Raw genomic sequence first — 26577 nt, 5'->3', positions numbered from 1 at the left:
AAGCGCAATCTAGAAACACAAGTTTTAGACAAGCCCCTACAAAATGAAGGAGGAAAAAAATAAACGCCTGTATAAATGTCTTGAAAATGCACAAGCAGAAGGAAGAAATGTGAAATGGACATTTCTGTTTGACCATACAACTTTAATAGTGCTACACTAAATTTTCTAAGGAGACACAACATTCCTGTACGCATACTGCATTTCTTCTAAAAATTCATGTGAGCAAGCTACAGCTTCAGTCACATGTAGCATAGCCAATTAGCTCACTTACAGCTATCATTAATGGGAATTTGACAGAGCCAAACCTCAGGAATGTGATTCTATTCTGACTAGAAAACAAATACGGCCAGCAGTTGATTCATCAATGCAAACAGGTGAAGAAAAGAACTACAAAGAAACAGTATTTGATTCTTTTATTTTAAAACACAAAAGAACAGCTCTGATGGCACTGCTCGTATTAAACTATCACAACTGCATCATTGATTTCCCTAGGATAATCTGCTTTTGTGATTTTTAGAACAAAGAACAGCAAAGCAATGAATTCTGCACACCAATAAAATCAATGGGTTTTCACGCAACTCCTCAGTTTTGCCTCTAGTTTGAGAGCTTATTGATCACCCTAAAAGACAAGGGCCACTATATTCTACATTGTTAGCACTGTGCAAACACTTGAAGCACAGCAACCTGACCGGTGATTTACAGCAGGGTGTAATGGAATCTGTTCCTGCTCCACTGACAGCAATCCCTTCTGCCCTCATACTCCCGCCAATATTTGTGTAAAAGCTTTCCTAACTTAACACAACAATAATTCATAGCACCTTTGTGTGAAATATGATTTAAACTTATGAATCATAACACAGAAGAACACAGTAGAACAGAAAGTAATAATGCCAACAAAATGAGACCAAGTTGATTCTTCTGTAAAAAGGAACAGCATCTCCCATAGGCATTATCTTGTTATAAATAATCCTACATTATACAAGCCTCTCAATAATTTACTGATACTTTAAAAAAATCAATAGTTGTTAGGTAATGTTGTAAATGAGAAAGTTAAGAGTATCATTACAGACATATATAGAATGTTTCATCAGTAATAATATCAAGAAGAACCAATAGAAAGAGTTTGAGGGTCTCCAGACTTCAGAAATAAGTTTAAAACATGACGAAATTGAGGATAGCATTGTTTCTGCCTCTTCAAAAAATTTATTGAAAAACTGAAGCTATTTCTTGTAAATGAGCAAGATACACTGATAAAGATCCCTTTAAAAACTACATTAATTGAGAGAACTTGTATTGATTCGTCGCTCTGCATCATAAATTGCAACACTTTTGACCCTATATGCAGAGCTCTTGAGACAAATACAACCTTTCTTGGAACTACAGACACTGCAGGATTCTCCTCTCCCAGCCAACGTTAAGTGGCAAGGAACACTGCAATTACAAGGAAGGAATCTCCTGCAGCCAAGAGAGAAGTATTTGGGGAGGTTAATCTTTTGCAGTTGTAACCTGACGTTTTGTCAGTGAATCATGTGTTGGTGCTATGCGTAGGTAAAGACAACAGTCCTGAAGCTTCTGAATGGCACTGTTCAAAGGTTAACCAACCTGACCCTACCCAGCAAAAAAAAAACAACGACAGCAGAGTGTTGCTTTTGCTTATCTACACACTTGAAGCACAAATAAGGGTCTGTGCTTACCAAGATGAAGACATTATTTTCCACTAGCCATACCAACTTTAGGAGAAATTTGAGGACATAGGAGGGAAGGTCTACAGGTAGGATGAGAAATGTTATAAAATTTCTGAAGATTCTAGTTTGAATTTTTGGCTGGCAAGAAACAGACTTACACTGCACCAATATCTGTCTCTGTAATGGAGAAACAAAGGTATGATTTCTCATTACTATAAAGTGAAGACTTCCCTTCTGTGAACAAAAGCTACTTCATAAGCACTTTGTGAGTACTTCATATTAAAGCGATGGACTCCAGAGTTCAAGAAGTATGTAATTTATTTTAATCAGTTCCCATTTACAATGACTACTTTATAGATGGCTACAATTATAGTAAGTCTGCAGACAAAAGAAATCATTTCTGTAGCCTTAACGGAGCCTTATCAATTGAAAATTCTGATCTGCCTGTATCCAATTCAGGAGAACTACATTTTGTGTAACACCTGAATTCTGGTCTGTGCCTACATTATCTTACAAGTGAATGTTGCTGTTACGCAGAAGTTATAAATACTACTAGCATGTAAATTCTATGTGTGTTTATCTTAGGAAATTGTCTGCATATTTCCTTTATATACCTACATGTGGAAAATTAATGATTTATAATGACTCACTTATTGCAGAATTATTATATGCATATATGCATTATTAAGATACGCACTTCTTGATGCTAAAGAACTTTTTGTCCTGAATACAGAAAAAATGCTTAAGTACAGTCATGTATAAGCTTAAGTCTATCTGCTGTCAGGTACATCCTATATACAAAGGAATTTTTCTTATGTGGGACTTGTATGAATAAGATTTCAGGCAGCCATGAAAACAAACATCCTCCAAAAAGGGGTTAAAAAAAAAAAAGATATTTCCAGTTACTAGAAACATCTCATTTTGATTTCTAGTCTCCATTTCTAGTTTACTTAATGATCGTTTTGGAGGTCAGAGACCAAAGAATGCTCTCTACAAAGATGGTGTGTTTCAATCTGTGAAAGATAAAATTTTCCCCAAGTGTTAATCTCAGGACTTTCTTATGTCATATAGAACAAACCCACAAAAAATAAGCTTTCCCTTTTACTAGCCGATTCAAACAAAGGAGATTTTTGAAAGCACTTTTTAAATTAACAAACCCAGTACTAAGTGGAGGTATTTAGCTATTTTCCAAATCTTCCTTTTCGGAAAGCTGATGACACAATGACTGTATCTCCCTCTTAGTTTATATAAGAACCAGCAACTATTTTTTATTATAATGCAGTAACTACAAATCTGAAAAAGCCTCTCCAGTCTTCTTCTCTAAACTAATATTTTCTTAGAAAAAAAGGACAATTAATTGGCAGAGGAGTAAATCTTTAAGCAAAGTAACAGTTCTTGTAGGCAGTTGACATCGCTAGCACTCACTTTCCAGTGTGTGGCAAAATAAAAAAGCAGAGTGTCGTCCACAGAAAGATTAGGAAATAATGACCACAAAACTTTAAGTTCTTGTCAGTGATAGAATTTAGAACTTCAGGATGAAAACTTCTTTAAATCAACAACAAAGGAAGAATTAAGAAATGATACGTACCTTATCTACTGAGACAAAATCATTGTCAACTTCTATTGACCTTGGCCGTAGTTTTATAGGTTTGTCTTTGAAGATATCTCCAAAGCCAACACCCTTGACCTTTTTGGGTTGGATTGTCGTGCCTCCATTGGCTCCTTCTGACTTTGTGCTGCAAGAGTCACCACCATCACTCTCAGAGCCTGTAGTATCTTTTAGGCCTAGGAAATGGAGGGATAAAAGAAGGAATCTTAGGTGTGAAGATCCCTGTTTCCAAAAGAGATTGTGACCGGAACGTGATCCCTCCCACCAAGCTCTAAAGGAAACAAAGCCTTGAGAAACTGGCAGAGAAGAGGTCCTCTGTGCCATGCGCTCATTTCAGAGTTTTAAAAATCACGTCACTTCATCGCATTGGTGTACTTGTTAGAGCTTACACCAATCCACAAAACATGCATGCTCCAGGATCAAAACTTCACTTGTGAAGACAGCGACTCCTTGAGTACCAAAAAAATCCCTCTTAGACACATATTTGCCAGAAAGCTCATTAAATGAAAGAGTTAAAGCCAGTTCTAGGGCAGCTATTGTATATAGTCACTTAAAGCTAACAGTCAGTCAGACCAGGCATACTGTACCTTAAATCTGTATGACTCATATCAAGCCAATTATGCAATTAGTATCTAAAGTTACATTACCTAACTGGGAAATATAAAGCTGAAAGCTGTTTAAACAAATCTGCAATCAAATACGCTGCATAATGTGTTCCCTGATGAACATTAAATCTCTCTGCAGCATAGGCAGCCTCATAAGAAAAGCACCCATGCACACAATCCTCTAGGAATATAATAAATCAAAACTGACACTCTGATTTGCATTACTTCTCTCAGTGAATAGGAAAATTTATCTGTGCTTATCTGAAAATTTCCGCTGTTTGAATAGCAGAGGCCACAGATCCAATATGGTGACGTCTCAGTCCTTTACAGGATGGTGCAGAATCAAGCCAAGCAGCCACTGGCAGCAGAAGTGACCCACTGAAGTTTCCTCCAATTGAAACAGTCCCCAGAATCATTTACACCTTCCTTCCTTCCTATGTTGCAGATTGACTTAACTATGTTTCCAGGAAAAACACAGCACTTTATGCTAGCTACTACATCGCTAATTCTACCTAGAAATAACAAACCCAAATTCTCATATTCCCCTTAGAAGCGTTTATGGTGCCACAGACATAGATCACATGAGTCAAAGAAAGAAAAAAATCAAATAAGCTTCTCAGCTTATTTTTTCTTATACCAAGGTCAACAAATTGATTGCAATGGATTTTCATCGTAAGGCTGCCAGTAGAGAAGAAAGAATCATCCTTAAATTCTAGACATCCCAAATCAAGTAGAGATTACATACAGATCTCTTTCCCTCTTCCCCTAGGTAAGCACATAGTCTTATCCAAAAATCATCTATATTTCCACGAAGAGAAGAGAAATGACACTAAGATAAGAGCAGAGTCTATTGGATTCCTATAAATGGCTTGCAAGTTGTGGAGCACGTGGGAAGCTTTACAATACCCTAATAATGCCTCAGATTCTACAATTCTCTGACATGTTTAAGTAGCAAGAATAGGATGAAACAGCAATCTAAGCTGAAAGCATCTGAATACTGTTTCTAAACTAATCTAGAACAATCTTTTAAAGCCAAATAGAACAATTACCTAGAGAGAATATTTTGACGGTCAGGGAAAATCTTTATGACTAAAATTGTTAATATTAACAACTGAATCCTTTCCTTTTGCCTTCCTGACTCAAGTGACAGCTCTAGGTTTAAAAGACCAAAAATCCACAGAATGAGAAAAATTTTAAGGAGAGCAGAAAATGAAAGATGAAATTCAGGGTATAGCTCCACATACAATCACATACAATTTCTTTCAGGTTCAGTCCATCATTAAGAACAAAGGCAGAAAACAATGATTTTCTGGGGCTTGGGGCATGGTTTTTGGTTTTGATGTTTCTTTTTAAGGTCTCCACACAACAACTTTCTGTCATTCTGATGAGCAGTAACTCGCTTTCAGGGAGTCTTCTCGTCTTCCTGGCAATTCACTATTAAGGAACAAGACTGGTAAAACACAAGATCTTCTTCAAGAGCTACTTTAAACTTTTCCGATGAAACACAGAAACCACTACAAGCCCTGAGGCCTACAGGAACAAATTTATGAGCAAGGAAGTGAGGGGCTCACCTGCTAAAATTGGTTTTAGCAGCCGGGTGCTGTGAGGAGAGGAAATCAGGAATTGTGTATCGGGATAGGATTTTTAGTGAGAATAGTTTTAGGAGACAAATGATGAAAAATTATGATATACTGCTCTGTTCTAGGATTTTCTGTATCTGAAATGAAATGAGTATACGTGCGGAATTAGAGAAAGCTCCTGCTCAGAAACAAACAAAAATGCTGAAGACTAAGCAAAATATGCTTGCTTTGGCTCTGCAGCCTCCTGCATGGCTGCTACATCTGCCTGTCGAATATATATATAACATCACTGATTCTGCAAGAGTATGATTTAGATACCACTGTACAAGTTATTTCTTCCATAAATTGCCCAGGATTTGAATTAAGAAGAATTCTAAACAATAATAATCACAGCATGACTCTTTTCTCACATATGCTGGGGCCTTGATCTTTTTACTTTGACCTTTTCGTCTTCCCATGACAGGCCTCGGTTAACACCTCAAAAGCTGGTTTCACTGGTTTATCATAGTAGTTAAACGGTAGCATTCATGCCATCATTAAGGAAGTTCTTCCAGGGCTCATGAAAGCAATAACGAGTGAATTCAAGCCTTCACTGCAATCCTGTTCTGTCTGTGCTGTGGCGGTGATGATGATGGAGGCCCTGTCTGTAGCGGAGCCATTCCACGACGCAGGGGCACTCAGAGATGCAGGACTAGACTAATTAAGCCTGATAGGTATAAATCAGCAGCATGGCAAAGTCACTGCCTTTTTCTTATTCCTAAACCTTGTTGTAACTTGGAAGTAGAAAAAAAATGAATAATATTTCTGAGAGTAAAACCTTCACAACTCAAAATTCTGTACAAAGCACAGTGATCATTTTGTCTTTGCTGAACAAAGGATCTTCTTCCTTCTCCTAATGTGGGATAGGGAAATTAGCCTCTGGCAAAAGTTCCCCCTTTCATCCTTGCCAGGATCTCCTAAAACTACTCTGTGACAGACAAAAGCAGCAGTGCAGAGACCTCCCTCCACAAGTTAACTGTGTTTAATTGATAGGATGCATGACCTCTCTTAGCCACTCCCTGAATGGAAAACATGTCTTTAAAATAAATTATTAAAATAGGTTTTCCACATCACTAATTGTGGGAGAAGAGGACATACACCTAGACCTGGACCTTGGGCAGTAGATGGAAATAAAATATGGAAGTAATTAAGGGAATTACTCAACAGGTGTCATATGGACTTTCAGTTCTTTGAAGCCTGCATGAAAGAGAGATCAGAAACCTCAAGGGCTCAAAGAGAATTAGCCTTTTATTTCTGGGTAACCACTTGTTTTTCATTATGGCATCTTCATCTTCTATTACCATTCTTCTATGATGAGAGAACACACCTTACATCAGAAGCCTCACCTCAGGCTTACATCAGACTTCCCTAGCATCGCCCATCTGTGCTTGATGTTATCCAAGAGTCATTTCATTCTCAATGCTGCCACAGAGCTTTTATTATCAGGACTGTATACTGTGACAAAGTTAAATAGGAAATAACAGATATATATTATATATATTTTAATGAGGACAGAATGGACTGAAGTGATGCCTGTCCAAAGTAAACTGCATTTGAATGGTCAGATACAGCGGCCAACCTGACAAAGCTTCTTCAAAGTTAAAATAATTCTTCCTGATGAATTAGGAAAATGACAGAATTTATTATTTTTTGACTGACACAAACTGAGGATTACCTTGGACTTAAATAAATGAGAATAAAAGCCCTAGCTTTTCCAAGGAGTATCTGCTCTTGCTCTTATCACTTGGTGGCTGTGGGAAAGAGGCAGTAGTGACAGCAAAGAAAGGCTATATGCAGTAGAAATTCAGAATAACTTAGATAAAATGAACGCATGCACAGCAACATTAAGAAACAATAATGCAGAAAATAATCTAACATGCTCTTACTCTTAAAGACAAGCTGAGGGGACCTTCTCTTTATCTTAATTCTTCCCAAGGTACCTGAGATATACATCTGTGATTTGTACACATACAGAACTTGCAAGCAAGAATTTGCAATACTCTGCCCACTCTTGCACAACAAATACTCTCCTCTCACTTACTTTTTCATTGGGTTGTTTACTGAAATAAATAAATGTATGTCTATATCTATTTAACACGTGTTTGAATTTCTACCCTTTCCTGACAAAGAAGTTTCTCCTACAAAGTTGCAGTGGTGGAGACTAAATTAAGGTGCTATTCCACATTTTGACTGAAACCAAGGAATACTATTTTTGCAATCATATCCCAAGTTCAACTTGAGATATGTAAGCCTCTGTGATTCTATTTTATTAAGCATTTTCCTCTAACAATTTCCTCGTCCAAGATGGAGAGATGAGCAAAACTGATGTCAGAGAGTGATCCAAGAGCCTTTCTTGCCTTCTGTTATTTGATTTTATTCCACAATGCAGACGCCTTCCAGTCTCTTAAATAAAAATAAAAATCTGGGACCCAGGACTCTGAGCTTGTCCCTCCTCCCAAAACCAGAAAATTGCCCCTCTTCCTACTGACTCAAATACCCTCCTTTTTTCCTTCAGCTTTGCATGGCCTTTTTCACCATTACTGCAAAAAAAAAAATGCTTAGTAGGAGAACAGAGCTGGGTAGACAGTTTCCCTGAAAGACAAATGCAGCCCACAGATAGGGCTGGGAACTACACAGGAACCTGAGTGACACAGGCTGGCAGATTATGAATTTTAAATATGGAATTTTTTGCAAGAAGAGCTACAGTTAGCAGGGAGGTCACGTTGCTAAATGGGCATTAAAACCTGGAGTGTGTCTCAGCAGGCACAGTCATCTGCCACTGACAAGCAGTACAGCCACATTGGAGCAGCTGCAGCAGAGTTGTGAACGTAGCACAAAGGTAAGGCCAGCAGCTCATCAAACTATCTTCAGAAACACTAAACACGTTTTTTGGTTTCAAGTCTAGTCATTCAATACTTCAGATATATCCAGGCCAGGATAAAAGCTACATTATTCAGGCCTCTTACTATTTTTTATTTTTTTTTTTTTAAAACAGCAAGTTTTCTAGAAATGTCAGCTCTCTGTCAGCATTCAGATAACTGACAAGCTAAGAACATAACAGCACTTAGTGCTTACTAACATTCCTACTGTCCCACCAGTTCTAGTAGTATGAAACGTTATCATACCCTTATAACTTTTTAGGAAGGACATAAGACTTTTTTGGATATCACTTCCCATTTCTGGCTCAATAAGCAAAGATGCTTTGATTTATTGTCACCAGATCATCTGTAGCACCACAAGGCAGAGTTCAAATCTGAGTGTTAGGTGAACTTTAATAATAAACTTCTTAAAACTTGACCAAGGGCAGCATCAGCAGCAAGGAGTTAAAATTCCCAGGAGTCCCAGCTTTTGGCTGGAACTAGATATGGGACTCCTGGCATAACGTTATTTAAAAAGATCCAGAGATCTAAGATTCTCGGCTGCTTCATGCTCTTTACAAGTGCAAGATAATTTAATATTCATGAAGATTAAATTCTCACAACACTGTCTGGAGGAATTTCACACTTCACACATATTTTTCCTCTATGGCTATATATGAGATATTAGTTTTCTCACGACATTTCAAACATACCACACTTCTGTTGTGCCAGTTACAGGTCTTTTGAGAGCAACATTCTGAAATGTACCAAAACAGATTAGCTCAAACTGGGATTAAGAAGAGACCGCAACATCAGACTTAATTCACCAACATCCCCAGAGCTGTGCTGGCATTAAACCAAGATTCTAAACCAGAAAGATTTTTAGGATGATAAAGGGCTGTGTAAACTAAAGCTGTTAAAATAAAAATAAACAGCTGTGATAAAATTAACTCCATTCAAAGCAGGAAAAGAATTGTTTCTAAATAGCTTAAAATGGCAGGAAAAATGCAATACATCGTAAGCCTTACAGAGCTTTCTATTTTAAGGTATTATTTACTAATTTAATTTTTATCCTGGATTGTTCTCTCTACAGACTTTTACTGGCACTGAGAAAAAGACAAGAACACTGCCGACGTGTGAGCCAGGGATGCTTAGGCTCTCTGAGCTCTCTTCTCAGACTAGCTCTGTTAAGCCATGTAAAGGTCAGCTGTTCAGAGGCACACACCTGAGACAATGCAAACAATCTCCTGATTTGGTCTGGCAGCCAGAGAAAAACGCTGTCAGCTGTGTTTAATAGAATAAAGAACTGTGTAAATGAAGCTTATTGGGATTTCTGCCTTTTATGGGAGGGAGGAAAGGCAAGGGGAAACGTGTTCTTTCCTTCTATTTAGAGAAGGGTGGTGTGGACCTCCTGAGCGACTGATGTGAATGATAACGAAGGTGAAGCCATAGATGGCAACTGCAGTAGATGAAACAGGAAGCGTCTTTCTTCCTTTTCCTCACACAGAGGCAAAGGCAGAACGCATAGATACAGCCTATCAGGTACTTATCTTGAGCTTGTTTTCTATGAAAGTCCTGTTTTTTGCTGAAGACATTCTTAACAATGTTCTGTAGTGTCAATTAAGGAAAGCAAAAACAGAAAAGGAAGATTGATTTTTAAAATGACTGTAAAACAAAGCTGCATTGCTCCTTCATAAATTAAAGGTTAATAAATTCACACTTGGAAAAAAAATTTATGCTTCTTAACCAAGTGATTATACGTGTACAAATGGTTGATGCAGACTATCTCAACATTAGTCATTATTTGTTCTTCTTGGTTATGCTCCTTGAAGAAATGTAACCTTGTATTCTAAACATTTTGTCATTTCCTTTCACAACGTTCATCTTCCATAACACATTTCTTGCCATGTAACATACAGCCCCAAGTTTTTCATACTTTCACAAAATATCATGCAGGGAAAAGGGGAGCAGTGTCCTGCACCACATAGCAGCATGCATTATGGACAATGCAGTACAAGCATCTTCTGCAGCATGAACACGGAGCCATCAATGAGGAAATCGGTGGCTTCACCTCATCCCCAGCCATTTCCCTGAGTACTGTAAGAGCAAACAGAAACGGCCACTGATTCAGGAGTTTTACAGCTGTACTGTCGCCTTCTTCATTTTGGAACTGTTTTGTCACCACCCGTGTTCTCACCAAGTACAGGAACATGTTATTGTATGTGAAATAACAGATAAGCAACCACAGCCAAAAGGATTCTTTCCCTGCCCCTCACCAAAAAACGATCTTTAGTGAGACTCATGGAAAACCACTTGCTGATGGGAGCCCAAATCTTTGGAAGGTTTTAATGCAACATAATTCTTCTACTCACCACCCCCAATCGCTTGCCATCTGTACATTTGTTCTCCAGAAAATAGGATGCTTATTCTTAATCAAAAATTTTTCTCTCGCCCATTTTTTAGCATTGTTCTTTGGCAGATGTTATTTTTCATTGTAGCAGCTGTGTATTTATTATATGGTATTCTTTGTAAGCAAGTTAGAAGCTGAAATAAAATTTTTAACTGTCCTCTTCAGAACTGTTCAAACCCACGTTCTGGTTTCTCATTTAACTTTGCTCACATTCAGACATTCTCAAAAGGAGTTAATAATACCACAAATACGTCAACCATATTGATTTCTTTGAACTCTGACCAGACACTGTTCCTCAAGGATTAGGAAAAAAAATAATGTGGTGGAGCAATAGAAAACACAATTAAGGATACTCACGAATACTTCTGTTTCAACGATCCTGTCTCATTTTCTTCCATTATATCTAGTATCTATTACTGACAGCATTGTGGGTCCATGTATAAGGAAAGAGAAGCAAGTATTTGTCAAGTCAGGCATTGAATCTGCCCTGTTCCTCGGTTGTAGCATTTTCAAAGGAAAAGAAAGCGAAGGAAGAAAGAGAAATTAGACCAGTAAAAATAAAATAAAAAATAAAAAACCTTAGAAATCCAAGATGCAGGAAAGTTCTAGGATGAGAGAAAAGAGGGCTGTGATCAGCAAAATGACAAGTAAGTAATTTGTTGTTGTTGAGTGTTCACCCAGCATACACAGCAGCAAAAATTTTCTGACAGCAGGTTAATGAGCAGAATACCAAAGGAGTTAGAGCTATTGCCGAGTGGAGTTTGGCATCCTAATGACTGAAAAAGCCATGTCAGCATGTGAAGGCAATGCTGGCTGCTTATGCAGGAGACAGTCTTGCATATTTCAGGGAAAAGTATCTCTAGAAGCAGCTACAAACTAATTTGACAGCATTTAGTTATTCCAGGCCTTGGTTAAGAAAGAAAATTTCTTTTAAACATAGCAGCTGCAAAATGGCTTTCAAAATGAAATTATTTTAGCACTACGCACATGTTTGTAAAGTAAAAGCATTTCTCTTCTGAAGCTTGCTTCAGAAGTTGAGCAACGCTTCATGCAATGCAATACAGGCGAATCGAAGCACCCTTTGGGCATAAGGAATCTGAAGCTATGAATTGACTTGTGCTTAGCTTATGGAGCAATCAGAAACCTGACATCGGAGAAGCTGTGGGCTGTTTGAAACCCACGGTCCCAAATGAAAACAATCCTGTGGAATGTCTCCAAACAATTTTGACTGGAAACATAAGCACACAGGTATCTGCCTAAAAATAAGGGCCACAGATGAGGTACAAAATGGAACAGGCTGGCCACACCTTCAGTAGGCCTGCTGTGGAAGAAAATTAGTATGCAGGAAGAGAGCTGCCAACAGATGCAACAGGAAGAATAATGAAACCTCCTCTCTGCATGTTAGTCAGGAGATAACATCTCTGACAGTAACGATGCCAACTCTCACTTTGCTTAACACTTTCCCAGATGATCTGATTTTGTCTACCACCCGTTTCAGTCCCAGATTTAACCCAGTAAGTGACAAACAGGCTGCAAAGGTAGCTGGACGTCTGGCCTTCTTAGATGCAGCTTTACAGGGAAAGCAAGACACCTCGGTAGCATGAGAACAAGTGCAAGTCTCAACCAAATGCCAAGGGAGGTAGTATCAAACATGACACCTTTGGGCAGCTTGGAAAACAAAGTTCATAGGGGTGTTTGTCCTGGGCTATGGGAGACATCTACTGTGGGCTGTCTTCTTGCAGCCAGTTATTAAGAATGCCTGTAGATACCTATCCAACCATGTGGGCTTTGAAACGTTTGTTGAAATTTATTTTGTGCAACATGGCATGATCACGGGCGAGTATTGTTATCAAGGAGAACTAAATGCAGAGCTCTAGCACAACTGGAAAGGTGATTGAATTCTTCCTGGTTTTACTTAGGCTCTGCCTATATAACTGGAGAAAAGAGGGAAGGCCATTTGACAGTTAATAAAGAATAGGCAGGGCATGGAGAGCAAGTTTCCAGAAAACTCTGAAAGGTATCATTAGGGCAACACTGCCCAGAAAGTGTACTGCTGTGAAATTAAGGCTCCAAAGGCAGATGTTGTATCTGATCTGAAGCTAGATTTTGAAATCTGAAGTCACACGCACCAGAGAGTCAGTCTGTAAATCTGTGTTAGCCTCATCAGATAGGTGGATGCATCATCAAAAACAGAGGTGATTGAAAACACGATGGTCTAAGAATTCGGCAAGAAGCACACATTCTGAGTAAGGCAGTTAAGAAGGCTCTAAGGTGAGATGCAGTAGAAAAATGTGAAGCCATGTTGGTCTGCTCCAGCCAAAGCAAGAGCTTGGTCTGAAGCTCGAGAAGAGCTCAGAGAAGAGGTGAATTCTGGTAGACAGGGAGATCATTTTCCAAGGGGAAATACTCAGAGCTGCACACATAGATGAAACTTTGATTTCTGCTCAAACAACAACAACAAAAGTGCAAGTGCAAGTTATCAGCATAGAAGACTACCACTTCTCCTGCTTCATCCTTTGCTGTGAATATGCTAAGACATAATTCCACAGAGGTAGGAAAGCAAACGCCCCCACCCTGAGAGTAGAAGGAAGGGCAGCACAGCTTGGGTATTCTGGAGAGAAAGCTGGCTGAGATAAAATCAGATGCCAAAGTTAGCACAACATCCTGTTCACCAGAGGACAGGACTGAACGCTTTGTACTTAGTCACACTGAATGTGACTCAGTAGGATCTCTTTCTGCTAGATTTCTGGATGAGAAGCAGGTGGAAGGACAGATTTCCATCTTCCTTGCTTCCTCAGTCTTGCATCTGATACCACTATCCTCTCTTCTTCTGTATTAACAGGGTAGTAAAAGCATATGAAAAGCAGCATATGTTCCATGCTTCCAAAACGCAGAAGGCAAAAACCTGAACATGAAATGAAAGTAGCTTTATATCTTTTACCTATTTCCTTGGCAGAAAAACCTATCAACCAAAATGCTGTGAGTAATAGCTGTCAAAGACTGAATGCCAAAACAAGAGCATGCAGTGAAATTAATACAAAACAAAACAAAAGCCACGTTGTTCTTAAGGAAAGCACAGCATACTTAATGAATTCAGCAATTATAATGGGAACTTCAGTTTTAGAGCAGATGGAAATTTAATTCAAAGATTTGCGGTTATTATCAATAGCCTTCATGTTTCAGGTGGCAAAATTGATGGGACTAAATGGTCGTCATTTCAACCCATAGCAAACCCAAACATCCAATGTAATTTACAGTTTATTGTGGGCTTACGCACATACATTATACAGACATATAACATATACATGCACAGAAGGACCGAGTGCATTCTCATTGCATTAAGGCTAGGCAGTTCATCAGCAGCAAACCGACTTTAGCTTACAGACAGATATATATGCATGTAGAGTAGCTGTAAGTGAGTAGCAGTGGCACACTTTACAAGTGTAGATAAATCAAACAAGTACTGAGGACTGAAGCTATTGCTTGTTGATTTTGAAACACACTCACTGTTATAGCGTCTGTAGCTGTCAATCTTTGCCGGTGCCACTCTGTACAGAATTGTCCCTTCAAAGGCAGATTTTCCTGACAGCAGGGAAGAGAAGGAAAGAGGGGGAAAAAAGAGAAGGGGTGGGGTGGGGGTGAAGAGATCGAATGATGGTAAAAAGAAGGGAGAGGAAGAGGTTTTAATCTGTATTTTCAGTCACTAACATTTTTTAAGTCTCATTAGCAAAACAACGAGAATAACAAAAGTATCTGATTTTACATGAAGTTAAAATATTCTTACTGCATGTATGTCAGATAAGAGAATCTCATGATTTTGCTAAACCTGTTCTTTACACTGTCCAACAGAATGCATTTTTTCTTAGGTTTTGTCTGTTGTCCATCAAGATGCATAACTTGCAAATTAAATGATTTGTCTGTCTTATTCAGCCCCCTCATGGAGCGCACAGAAAGCCTGAAAAAAATCAGTACTGCAATGACGTACTCACAGTGGCTCAACACTCCTGTTGCAGATGTAGTGAACAAGCACAGCTGACATCCAAAGAGGGCACTGAAACACTCAGGTTTCTTTAATATACCAGGATCCTGTGAGCATCAAAAATACTGCATCTTTCCAAGAGGATTTATTAGAAATATTTTGGACATGGGACCTAGTCTTAAACAATGCTTTGCTGAAGGAATAGGATACAAAAAAAGCTGAATAAAGCAGTTTTTCAGCCAATGGCTGAATCAGGTGTTTTAACTCTGCACACATTAACAAAAACAAAACACAGAAACTTAAAAAAAAAAAAAAAGAAACTTAGAAAAAAGAAAAACACTTCCCATCCTAGATATTTAAGATAACATTTCCACTATCAAAACCATGAATTTCTTGGTGTTTTTTTTTTCTTTGATAGCAAGACTACTCATGCTCTGGCAGTCATGGTATGGAATTCAAGTGAAGGCAAAGGGCATGAGCATTTGAGGTGTCACTTTTAGTTTTGTTAACCCAGGGTATACAGGCAAACTCGAAAATATATCAATGTCAGCTTGCTGTCAAGATCACCTAGGTATACCATCATAAAAATGAACGTGTTCAGTAAAATTTTATAGCAAAATAGCCAGTACATGTGAATTGTTTCAATACAGCATCCACCCATTCTGGTACCAAAAATGTAGATTATATTTTTTCCTGCATGTCATTCTGTTGGACTTTCAGAAAACAAAAAGCTATACCTATTTATATATTGTAAAAAGCTGTTTCTTTGTTTTGTACCTGTAGTTTAATTAACAGCACAAGGTTTTCATTGTCTTATTTTTACATAATGAGGAAGCAAAAATGCTGCAAATCTACTTTTCCACCCTGCTTTTACAAGATACCATTCAAAGAATGCCATTAAAACATTCAAGGTACAGTTAAGAAATTGCTAAGAGAAAGGCATGTTAAGCTTCATGACAGTGAAGAGAACCAGTGAGACAGGAATGAATATCAGAAAGCTTTAAGAATACAAAATACACCAAGTTGCCTGACTGAAGCATCAGCTGCTGAGTCTATCACCGGTCCTAGCTCCTGCAATCATGACTCCTCAGTAGCCATCACTAACAGGTTTCTAAAAGTAATAGATACCTAACATGAGGCCTAGCAACTTCTGAAGAGACAAACATGCAACAGGCTACCTTTAAATGCTGCCATGACATCGCCATGAACATACTAAAATGCCTTTGAAATCATCTCAATAATAAGTTGTGATTCTCAGATGCAATTCGTTTGATTATGGGACAGCTTTCTTGCTTCTCCACAGACTGTAATGACAAGATGCAGTATACAAAATATTCTTAAAATTAATACTAGATAGCTGAGAAATCTCAAAAAATAATCAGCCTTATAATTCATGTATCCATTTAATATAGTGATAAAATTATAATGTATACTTCCCTTTCTTGCTGTGTAACCTTCCCTCAGGGAAAAACAATGTTCTGATCTAAGAGGATGCTTTAAAGAACAAAGAACTGTTATTCACTCTAAGGGTACTTGAGCCTGTCCCTACTCATATTTTGAAATGTGTCTTTGAAGACAAAAAAAAAAAGGTGGAAATCACCTTACAGCTGGGACAAATATTTAAAATAAATATGTGTAGATAGATAGATAGATAGATAGATCTTTTGATCTTGTAACAGTCTCACTTTTTAATCTGCTGAGCATCTACCAACCTACAGGAAATCATAGGTTCCCAGCCATTTCAGTTAAGGGGCTGTTAAGTCCTGTTATTTGTCTTCAGAAATGTTTAGCCACTTCTGGAAAAAAGGGACTTCTAATTCAGAAGAAATTTCTGAGGTTACTCTATGGCAGAGTGTGAAAAGAAACCAAGACAATTCCTTCTGGCCATTTACTCTGATCTGCTGTAAAATGTACATAGACACATTAAAAATAATAAAAACAGACAGCATCTTTTTCCTCATTAGGGCTCTGTAGGTTATAACAGAATGACAGAAGAATATGCGTTTTCTTTATCTTTATTCCTTATAAGCCAAGCTATATTATTTCTCTTTTCTGTATTGCTTCTGCTGAGCTCAACAAAAATTATGTTTGCGCTTCCAAATGGTTCTCTCTGGAGAGGGTCATTAAAATGTAATTAAAACATTAAGTTTAACTAACAAATTATTTTTATGTATTAATAAAATAAAACACTCATGTTTGCATAGTGCTTTCTCCAAAGATCCCATGCTACTATTCCAAGTCTTGCAGTGAACTTGCCAAGTGTTACCTTAACCATGTTATAGGCTAGGTTGCTGAGTTTAAGGCTGCTGCTCAAGATTGCAGAGCCATACCCCAATCCATTTTAGGACTCTCAAGAAACTGTGTAGAACCTCATTGACCACCCAAGTTTCTGTTTCAATGTACAGGCTCTTGGATCTGAGTGTTCACCCAGAAAATAACTTAAAAATCTAGAATTCATATTCCAGATTTGTGCCTTACAAAGTCCTGTGACACAGACATATTCAAATAATGTTTCCAGTGAAATAAAAAGGAGCTATTACAGATTTGATGTTCTCTCATGTCTTGTCATCCACAGAGGAAGGAGCTGATCTAGAGGTATGCATGTATGTATACCCTTATGAGATATTACCTAGAACATTATGTAGGTCTAATGCCCAAATTGTCCAGAGGTTTCCTGTTTTTTATTTTGCTGTGTTTTAAGAATAAGCACAGATGCTTGAAATGAGATTAGCACTCCTTGTTATTTATATAAACTTGCAGAAAAAAATGCTATCTCATTACAGAGATTTTCAAATACAGATAGTCAGAGTACCTGAATATAGCCTCCTAAAGCACCATGTGTCAGAGTGTAACACCCATAAAAATTACATAAAGCATATAGAAAGAATTGTGCCAATGCATATTTCCCATACTTCTGCTAGGAAAATGCAGTTCTGAAATTGGTGGTGTTACTTTCAGAAAAAAAGTAATAAAGATAAAAAAGCAGGAAAGCCCCTGTAAGAATTTCAGCATTCCCTGAGTCTCTTTTTCTTCCTTAAGAGGCTTACAGAATTCTGTTTTATAAGTTTAGAAAATAGGTCCTAATAACACATCATATTAGCTAGCCACAAAGCACCACCAAATAGTTAACTTTCAAATAAAAGAGAAAAAACTCATCTCTCAGCTATAGCTATCTTCAATTTAGTTAAAGAGACAAAACCAGTATTCTATGTTGCTGGTATCTTCTCAATACAAGTCTCACAAATGACAGATTCCACTGGCAGTCAAAACCAGCACACAAAACTGATAGCATGAACGGAGTATACGCCATTAGGGATGTTGATGGAACAGTCTAATAATTTGTGGCTAGAGTTATGCTCTCCAATGTACATTTTTATTAAATGACATTTTTAGGATGCTCATTACAAATAAACTGTTAACAAATTACCCAGGGAAGAAATATTCATTCATACGGATAGAAATGGGGCATTCCATCCCTAACAGTATCACTTACCTTTTTCATTTATAGACTACCAAGCATTACAGAATCCAGAGCTGAAACTACATCTATACAATTAGTTCTTCCAAGACTCACTGTGCTTATAACAAAAGAAATTCATGGTAACGTACACAAGTTATAGATAGCAGTTTGTAGTCTCACAGAATTGCCCAACTTCACTTAATGCCCTTCTTCCCTTTCCATCATACTAAAATTGTTAACTTCTTTACAAATTTTCATTTAGGTTTGAAGGAACACCATTAGCAGCACTGACCACATGACTAGGTCTCCAGTGCCACTACACATACTACGCATGAATAAGAACTCCATTACAAAAGCAATAGGAAAATATTTCATCATTGCATAAGCAAGGTTTCTCAGAATCTCATTTCTGTGGGATGGAATAAAGATAAAGTTACCTTAAGTGGAAAAATGAGAGGAAAAAAAAGAAAAAGCTAAAAGAAAGAAGCATAATTTTCTGCCTTTCACTGGCAGAGTGAGCTATAGAGCCTTTGGTAAACTTTGGTAAGCTGAAATAAGCTTGCAAAGATCTTGGGAGCCCTTTCACTTTTATTTGTTGCAGAGATCTCAGAAGCATACTATATAGCAATGAGCATCTGCACTGTTGAAGATAGTAAACAGACTATAAAGGAAGAATTTGGTAGGTAAATGTGGAATTATCCTAAAATATGTCAATACAATTGATTTTTTTTCTTTTCACTGAGGATTCCAAATCGACCACTGAATTAGGAGGTAACAAGAATACCTATTTGAAAAACAGAAAAAAACATGAAGACCGACAAGTATCCATTTGATATAACAGCATACTTTTGGTTCAGGTTATTCTTCAAGGGAAGCTATAAATAGGATAACCCACTACCATGCTTATACTATTGCATACTTAGTTACCAAACATGCTTTTCACCTGCAGCAGTACTGGCCCACTGTAAGTGGGAGAACAAAGTCCATGTCCCAGTTCTGGCCTTTTTCCCTTTGGCTGCTGGGGCAGTGGGTGACGGAGGTGATAGTAACATGCTCAGCACCTGGAGGGAAAAAGTGCTGCATGTCCCACACCAATAATTATGAATCCTTAAATCTACTGGAGTCATTAAAGAAGGTATGGCACTTTAATCCCTCATTTAAATAAGCACAGCCACTTCGGAAATGTTTGGTTACTTTGCTCAGTTTCCACATCTAAAGACAAAAAAAATCTTAATTCATTTGGAAATACAAAGCCAGTAATCATCATTGCCTTCTGTGTTCTTGGTCTGTTGCAGCTGGGCAAGTCTTAACTCAGGTAGCATCGCCAACTAGTATTGCCAGTACTCACTTAGCACCATCATCTGACCCTTTCACAGCATAAATTAAGAACAAGGCATTCAAAAACACTTCCAAGAAAGAGATAAGAATGCACTACCCTCTCAGTGTGTTGGCTAAGCACGTAGACATACATCCAGAACATCAACAATAATTGTTCTCCTTACTTGGCTTTACTTGTTCTTCCTGTGCTGTTCCAACGTCGTCAGAATCAGACAGTTCCTTTATGAAGTTGGAAGGAAACATGCCCGTCTTTCCATTAAGTATACCTTCCCACCAGCCCTCTTCTACCTGCATCAGAACAGAAATAAATTAATAAATAAAAGGGTTTAACATAAGCAACACTTTACAGAGTTACATTATATACACGATTTTCAGTAACACCAGTAATGATTTTGAGCAGTTTTTATTAATTTCAGGTATATGCATACGGCTGAGGCTCCACGTTGGAGCATTTCTCTCTTTTTTCCTCTTTTTTTTTTTTTTTCTTTCTAAATTAAAAGATGCATGCACCCATCTGTAAATGTTAACAGTGCTGGTCCAGTCAGAATCATGGACAAACATTAAATAAAAGGATAAAAGGACAACTGGAGAGCGCAAGGTGTCTCCACATCGCAGTTTTTATGGATATCAGTTCAATCACTAAATTTTCAGTGCACACTATACTCCTACTCATAACTGTCTTAATATACATGATTTACACATTATAGAACTTTCAATTTCAATCTTAATATGAATCATATGGATATTGCTGCCTTCTCCAGCAAAACCAGAAATTCTCCATTTTAAAAATTAAGAATGTTGTCACATCATTAATATGTAAATGTAAGAAATCTACAGTATTTCTACAGAATAAACAGTATTGATGAATAATTGACTCTAGAAGAGTTACAAAGAGCTACTGAAATAAATAATGATAATATGGTCAGAAAGCATAGACACTTCCTAGCTGAATCCCAAGAGAAAATACCATTTAAAAATGACTAACTCCCTCCTGTATAACCCATTGAGGATAGAGTGGCAGTGGCATACAATGAAATGACAGCCCTTAGAAACCAGGTGCCTTTAGGTTATAATGGGGCAGCAAGAAATGACTTACTAATGAATCAGCTTAAACACACCCCTGACAGATAAATATTTTTCGTCTGTCAGACACTGTTCATTCACCAGAAAAATGACAGGGAAGGACAGCACCAGTCTGTGATACATCAGCCTCCAATACTGCTTGACCCACCTCTTCCCTGTCCCTCCTTCAAACAAGAGTTACGAAAACCTGAAGTTATGTTACAAGTTGAGGGTCTTGACATTTACTGTCAAAAAACAAACCAACCCCTTAACTTAAATGCTACTAGCTAACTAATATTGAAAAAAAAGGTTTCATATCATTTGTCTGTGAAAATGTTGAGTTCTTAGAAAATAGATGTTTTTTACCTTTATAAAACACAAGCAAAAATTTTGTCAAACTACAGAAGAACGGTTACCTTTTTTTTTTTTTCATTTTAGCTACAAGTACAATTCTGTTATAAAGCAAATTGTTATTACTTCAGGGCCAGAGTATTTCCTGTGTTTTTTCTCCATCTCCATCCTTTTTAGCACATTTCCTGTCGTCCTCGGTTGATTTTTTGTTTAAATTTGAAAGCAGTTCAGGCTACCACAGCTATTTTCACTTAATCTCAGTATCTGTCCATGACAAATTTTCTCTCTTCCCCCCCCAATGCATCAGTAATATCAGTGAGGTCAGGCAGAACTTTGGCAATAATGGTTATTATCTTGCTGATACTTCAGAGAAGACAATGCATACGAATCACTCAGTGACTTCAGTGAAGTGTTTTTCATGATAGTCTCAAAGTCTCTGAATGCTAATGTTTGTTTTTGTTCTCTCCAACTAAAAAACACACAGAAAAATGAAACAAACTGTATGATCCACAACACTTTGCAGTCTCTACAAATAATATCTTTAAGTATCTATATATTTATCTTTATACAGAAAATACATGAAATGGCCAAGACTCTTTGACTATAACATATTTCAATTTTTCTGATGCACTATACCCAGATGGCTCTATTGATTAGAGCTAAACATTAAACTGTAACTGCATTAGCTGACTGACCAGAAGATTAAGCACAGTGGAATTACACAGTTCCCAAGACCTCTGCTTTGCAAGCTGTTGTGATTACTTAACAGAAATAAGGTGACCTATACCACACTCAGCTCCATCTCTCTCTCAAGTATTTCTCCTGCTTCCTTCTTCCAGGGTAACACTTCACAGTTTTCTTGTAAGTTAACATTAGCACTCTTTATGTGGGGATCCATATGTGCACATACAGAAATACACATGCACTTAAATCTATAGATATCTACATTGGATGCAAATATACTCACAGCATTCATTAGCTGCTAAGTTTTCCACCTGATACAAGAGTGAGTTATGTGAAAATACCATGCTGTGTTTGATAATTTTACAAATTCAGAGAAATCTGAAGCCATAACCAGATTCTTTCCAAAAGAAAACACAGAAGGTTAGCAAGACATCACAGGCCAAACAATGCCTCCAAAAGATTTAAATTTTCATCAAAACTCTTATCTCTTATTGAGAATCAAAAACTCTTAAGTATTTTTAAGCACTATAGCTACTTGCTAGATGCTTTTATCAGCCTCAAAACACACCAGCTAGAGATTAATCCATGTAATAAAAAAGAAACTAAAATACCCCCAGGATTTAGTTATCCCAAATTGGGGCAATCCATTGCCATACGGTTTGAAATGTTGCAATAATTCCTAGCCAATAAAACCTTACAAATGAAAATCCATTATTCATGGGGGTAATCCATCTGGAGGTACAAGCACTCAATAAAATTTGCTACTATACTATTATAACAAAGTGCTTTCAGGATTTATGCATTTAGCTCCTAATTTATGCTCAGCATTCATGTACTGAACCACACTAAACAGGAGGATTCATTCAGTACTCAGTGGCCCTAAACCTGAAAGAAGTTTTGCTATTCATAACATCACGCGCACCAAGATAAGCTCAGCCTGAATGTGAAGTTTTGTTTTAAAGTTAGAACAATCTTTCCAACATGCTCATGGTAAGTGGCCATAGCCAGAGGTATTTTCAAGAAATGTTTTCAGTGTGTTATATCTGCTTAATGTCTTTTGGGAAGGCATGGCACGTCCTTGTCTTGCCAAGCCCCTAGGCTGCCAGTAGGGCTGTCACACCACATTTGAAGAGCAACAACATACAGGAACCTGACTGAAGACACTTTGTTAGTCCAATTCATATATTTAGGAGGTAACACATGCACCTGACTGCAGCACACTCGGTGTCAAACATGGGGCAGGGACAGATCCAGCAGCAGACAGCTATAGGCAATCCAATGACCGAGTAAGATTGAATGAGATACAAACGACAATACAACCAGAGAGTGGTGCATCACTTCTTGAGAAACACTTTCCATTAAGAAGCCTCCCCTTTGGGACTGAAAGGAAAATTTAACCTACAAAATATTTAAGCAACACTCAAATGTTCTTCCAATATCATTTGGACATTTTCTTTTTTACATTTTCAATGAAGAAAGAATATTTGTACTATCTTTTTAATTGAGTTGCTCATTCAGCAGACCTTGTTTGATGTAAGCACTTTTTTTGGAAACTATAAAAGAAAAATGCACATAAAAATCATTCAAAATAAACTATTTTACTTTATTAGAAAATGAGTGTTTAATCAAATTGTGTGTGTTACAGCTACTGCTACCTATAAATAATAACAATCATATAAAGAACAAATAATGAAATGTTCGAGGGAAATACTGTGGAAGTGGACAGATAGGAAAATAACACAGAATTGTGTGTGTGGGACATTCAGACATGCAACAAGAAGTACTCAAAGGGTACACATATGCTAGGACATTTAGCTTCTTAGAAATCAACAAAAATATCTTGAAATCAGCCTATTTCCACATTTAAAGCACAAAAGAAGAATATAATATGACATCAGTTCAAGCCTTCAGGCAAACATAGTAGTTCTATTTCAAACTGTGAAAGCAGTTTTATTCTACAACTGTAATGCAACCAAAGAAAACATAAGCACTTCAGTAGGTCACTACGACTCCAAGATTAAGTTACTCCAAAAGTGAGGAAATGTTACTACTTTAGGTTTTCTCTTCATGGCCAATACAATCATCTCGAACACCCCCCTTTAAAGAAAGAAACATCAGAGAGTGCATCAGCCTGACCTGCAGTGCAATGTTTTGTTTTGGTTTTTTGTTACAAGCCTTCATCACCCTTTCAGGGAACTCGGTACCCGTCCCCAATGGGATAACCAAGAGGAGCTGGAAATGTTGAGGCCTACTGGAAATGTTGAGGCCAACTATCAGCATTTGCTTGCTGGCATATCTAGGAATGGTACAGTTACTTGCTTACACCTGGCTATACAATTACTAGGGTAGATTGTTAAATGAGTAAAATGTTCAGCTCTTCAAGCATGTTTCCAATAAACTTCTCTATTCGCCTGCTCCACAAGCTTTTCTACAACCTTCAACTTTGCCCATTAAGGTTTAGCGCTGCTAATAGATGACTTATGGCTCAGCTAGTACTAGAAAGGAGGGAGGCTTTGAGTCAGGAAAATTTTCAGGAGAGAAAGTCTCCCTGGATACAAACAGAGTCTTTCTGTACTGTTAAAACTAAAATACAGTCCCAGGAATAAAAGCAGTGCCAGACACAGGCAACAGGAAGGAGAGAGGCCCAAGGTCAACAAAATTTCCTTTGCTTAGAGAAAAGTAGTGCACAAAAAGCAAAGAAAAAATCCTTCGTTATTTCATAAGTCCTGAAGGGAAGATCTTGAGCTTGAAGGACACAAGCATACGTGTGCTGAAAGGAAATTAAAAATAAATAAATTTAAAAAAAATCAAGAGGTGAAAAAACATATCATATTCAAAGCCAATGGGAAAAGATACTTTGGAAACAAGACCTCAGTTGAACGTGGTGCCTACAGTGCCACTTGATGGCTTGTTCTGAGACTGCATTCAGCACCGGTCATAGCCATGAGATGCTGACCAGCCCCTGGGGTTCTGCTACAGCACAGCTAGAAGCTGTTTGACAATTCTGGTGCAGATTGGAAGAATTAAAAACTACACAAGTACTTTGTATAATGGATTCCACTCTGCCTCTGAGATATTTTTCAATGTCAAAATGCTTTGTGTGTTTTTTTTTTTGTTTGTTTTGTTTTTTTGTTGTTGTTGTTGTTGTTTGTTTGTTTGTTTAACATCATTTTCTAAGTAAGAATCTGAGGGACTGAGAAAGCAGTCACACAGAATTGGAGTGACCCTAATATAGAGTTACAGGTATTTGCACTCTTAGGCCCACAGAAGACCTGCCTACCACATGAACTGCCCAGAGAAGCAGTAGTCATGGAAGTCCTTGCAAACAGCCTGTTGGCAGAGGTTGAGGAAAAACACCTTACAACAAGATTTCACAGAACAGTAACCAAGAGACTTAGAAGCCCAGCATTCACTCCCAGCTGCTTTCTTGCAGTATTATACAGTTCTGAAATTGTGGTGCAGACTGTCTCTTGTCACTATTAAAAAACTTCCCCCTTCAGCTCTCCAGCTGTCAAAATACATTAACTGTAGGGAGAGTCCGGCTCAATCCCCGGTGTTCATCTTGTTCTTAGAAATGGGATGAACTACTTTATATCGTTTTGACAAAAAAAGCCCGTCCACAGCCTTGCCCAAAAGGAGTGCTAGATTTGTAAAAAGTTGAGTCTGCATTTTTATAATTTCAAATGAGTTTTTTATAGGATTTTATCATGTAATATATGGCGCTATTAATTAAAAGTCAAAGAATAAGCTCAGTGGTATTACAGCCCATCTCAGCCAAAGACTTCTTTGTGAGTTTAACTCCATGCACTACACATTGCCAAAAAACTCACTTCTCGGCAGGATGAGGCCACAAGGTATATAGTAGTACAATGACAGAATAATCCCAAATGCTAGCAGGCTCAGCACCGTCAAATGACATGCCAAATGTCCTTACTCTGATGCTACAGGTTAATTGTCTGGTATGCTGTGGAAGTCTAAGGGTAAAAGATGACTGGGATTCAGATATCTGCATTTAATAAGACAATTAGTTCTGGTTGTATTTTGGGACAACTGTAATTAGAGTTATAACTAATGAACTAGGAAAATAAATAACAAGCAAAAAGCTATCAATCACACATTAAACGTGAACATAAACAATAATGAAAATGCTTCTCTTGTTAGTTTCAAACGCATTTTTAATTTAAATCTCTAATTAATGTCTCATGGGTAGCAGTCTGCACTAATGAAAACCTCTAGTTTAACAACAAACATTTTTATCTATTGTTATGACTATTTGATCTTATTATAATTAGTTTCTATTTAGAAAATAGGAAGGAACTGTGAACATACAGCCTTCAAGAATATCTATCTATCTGGTCACATTATAAACCCTGAAAGCAAAATTCACGCTGTTTTTTCAGCAATTTAAATACTCTCCAAGAATTATTAAATTCTTCGCTTAGAAAATTAGAACACCACCACACTTGCTGTTGTTCTAATCCACCGTGCAAATCCAAACCACTTCTAACACAACAGGAATTTCCAATGGTATCTACGACTACCACAGACATGTAAGCCCTTTCTAAAAGTATCTTATCATCTGTTGGCCCCAGGAAGAATGACCAGCAGCAGCTTTAGATGCCCCTACACCTCAGGCGTTCCATAGCACCCTGAAGCGAAGTTGGAAGAAAGGAAGGCATCCTCACGCTCAGCATGTCACCATGGGGTATGACTGTAACCCGTCTTCACTGGGGGTCTGGGGAAACACGCTTGGCACTAAGGGAGGCAGCTGAGAAGCAGACCTGCATTCCTTTCTGCCAACCAACCCTCTTCTGGAAGCAGCAACTTTCAAGGGGAAAAGGGGAGAAGGGAAACAGGGATAAACTCCCACTGCTAGGTCTGAAGATCTTACTTCGCTAAGGGATCTCAGTTCCAAAA

The 26577-nt window shown here is 37.8% G+C and overlaps 1 protein-coding gene and 1 long non-coding RNA gene across 6 annotated transcripts in view; one reads left to right on the top strand and one right to left on the bottom strand.

Moving 5' to 3' along the window:
• SH3KBP1 (SH3 domain containing kinase binding protein 1) overlaps nt 1-26577 on the bottom strand; it is a 226641-nt gene that overhangs the window by 83260 nt on the left and 116804 nt on the right. For 4 of the 5 annotated variants that reach the window (XM_066981109.1, XM_066981113.1, XM_013183859.3 and 1 more), the window contains 3 exons: nt 19728-19851; nt 14294-14368; nt 3274-3470 (listed from right to left, as the gene is read on the bottom strand). In XM_066981109.1, coding sequence (XP_066837210.1) covers nt 3274-3470; nt 14294-14368; nt 19728-19851 — 396 coding nt within the window. The remainder of the gene's footprint in view (nt 1-3273; nt 3471-14293; nt 14369-19727; nt 19852-26577) is intronic. The other variant, XM_013183860.3, reaches the window with a different exon arrangement.
• Nucleotides 1651-10635, top strand: LOC136786721 (uncharacterized). The gene is made up of 3 exons (XR_010826149.1): nt 1651-1771; nt 8279-8357; nt 9470-10635. It is a non-coding gene; the product is annotated as an uncharacterized lncRNA (long non-coding RNA).

Source organism: Anser cygnoides, chromosome 1 (genome assembly GCF_040182565.1).
Source record: "Anser cygnoides isolate HZ-2024a breed goose chromosome 1, Taihu_goose_T2T_genome, whole genome shotgun sequence".
NCBI lineage: Eukaryota > Metazoa > Chordata > Aves > Anseriformes > Anatidae > Anser > Anser cygnoides.
The sequence above is the reverse complement of the archived record's forward strand: the minus strand, read 5'-3'. Positions and strand labels throughout refer to the sequence as shown.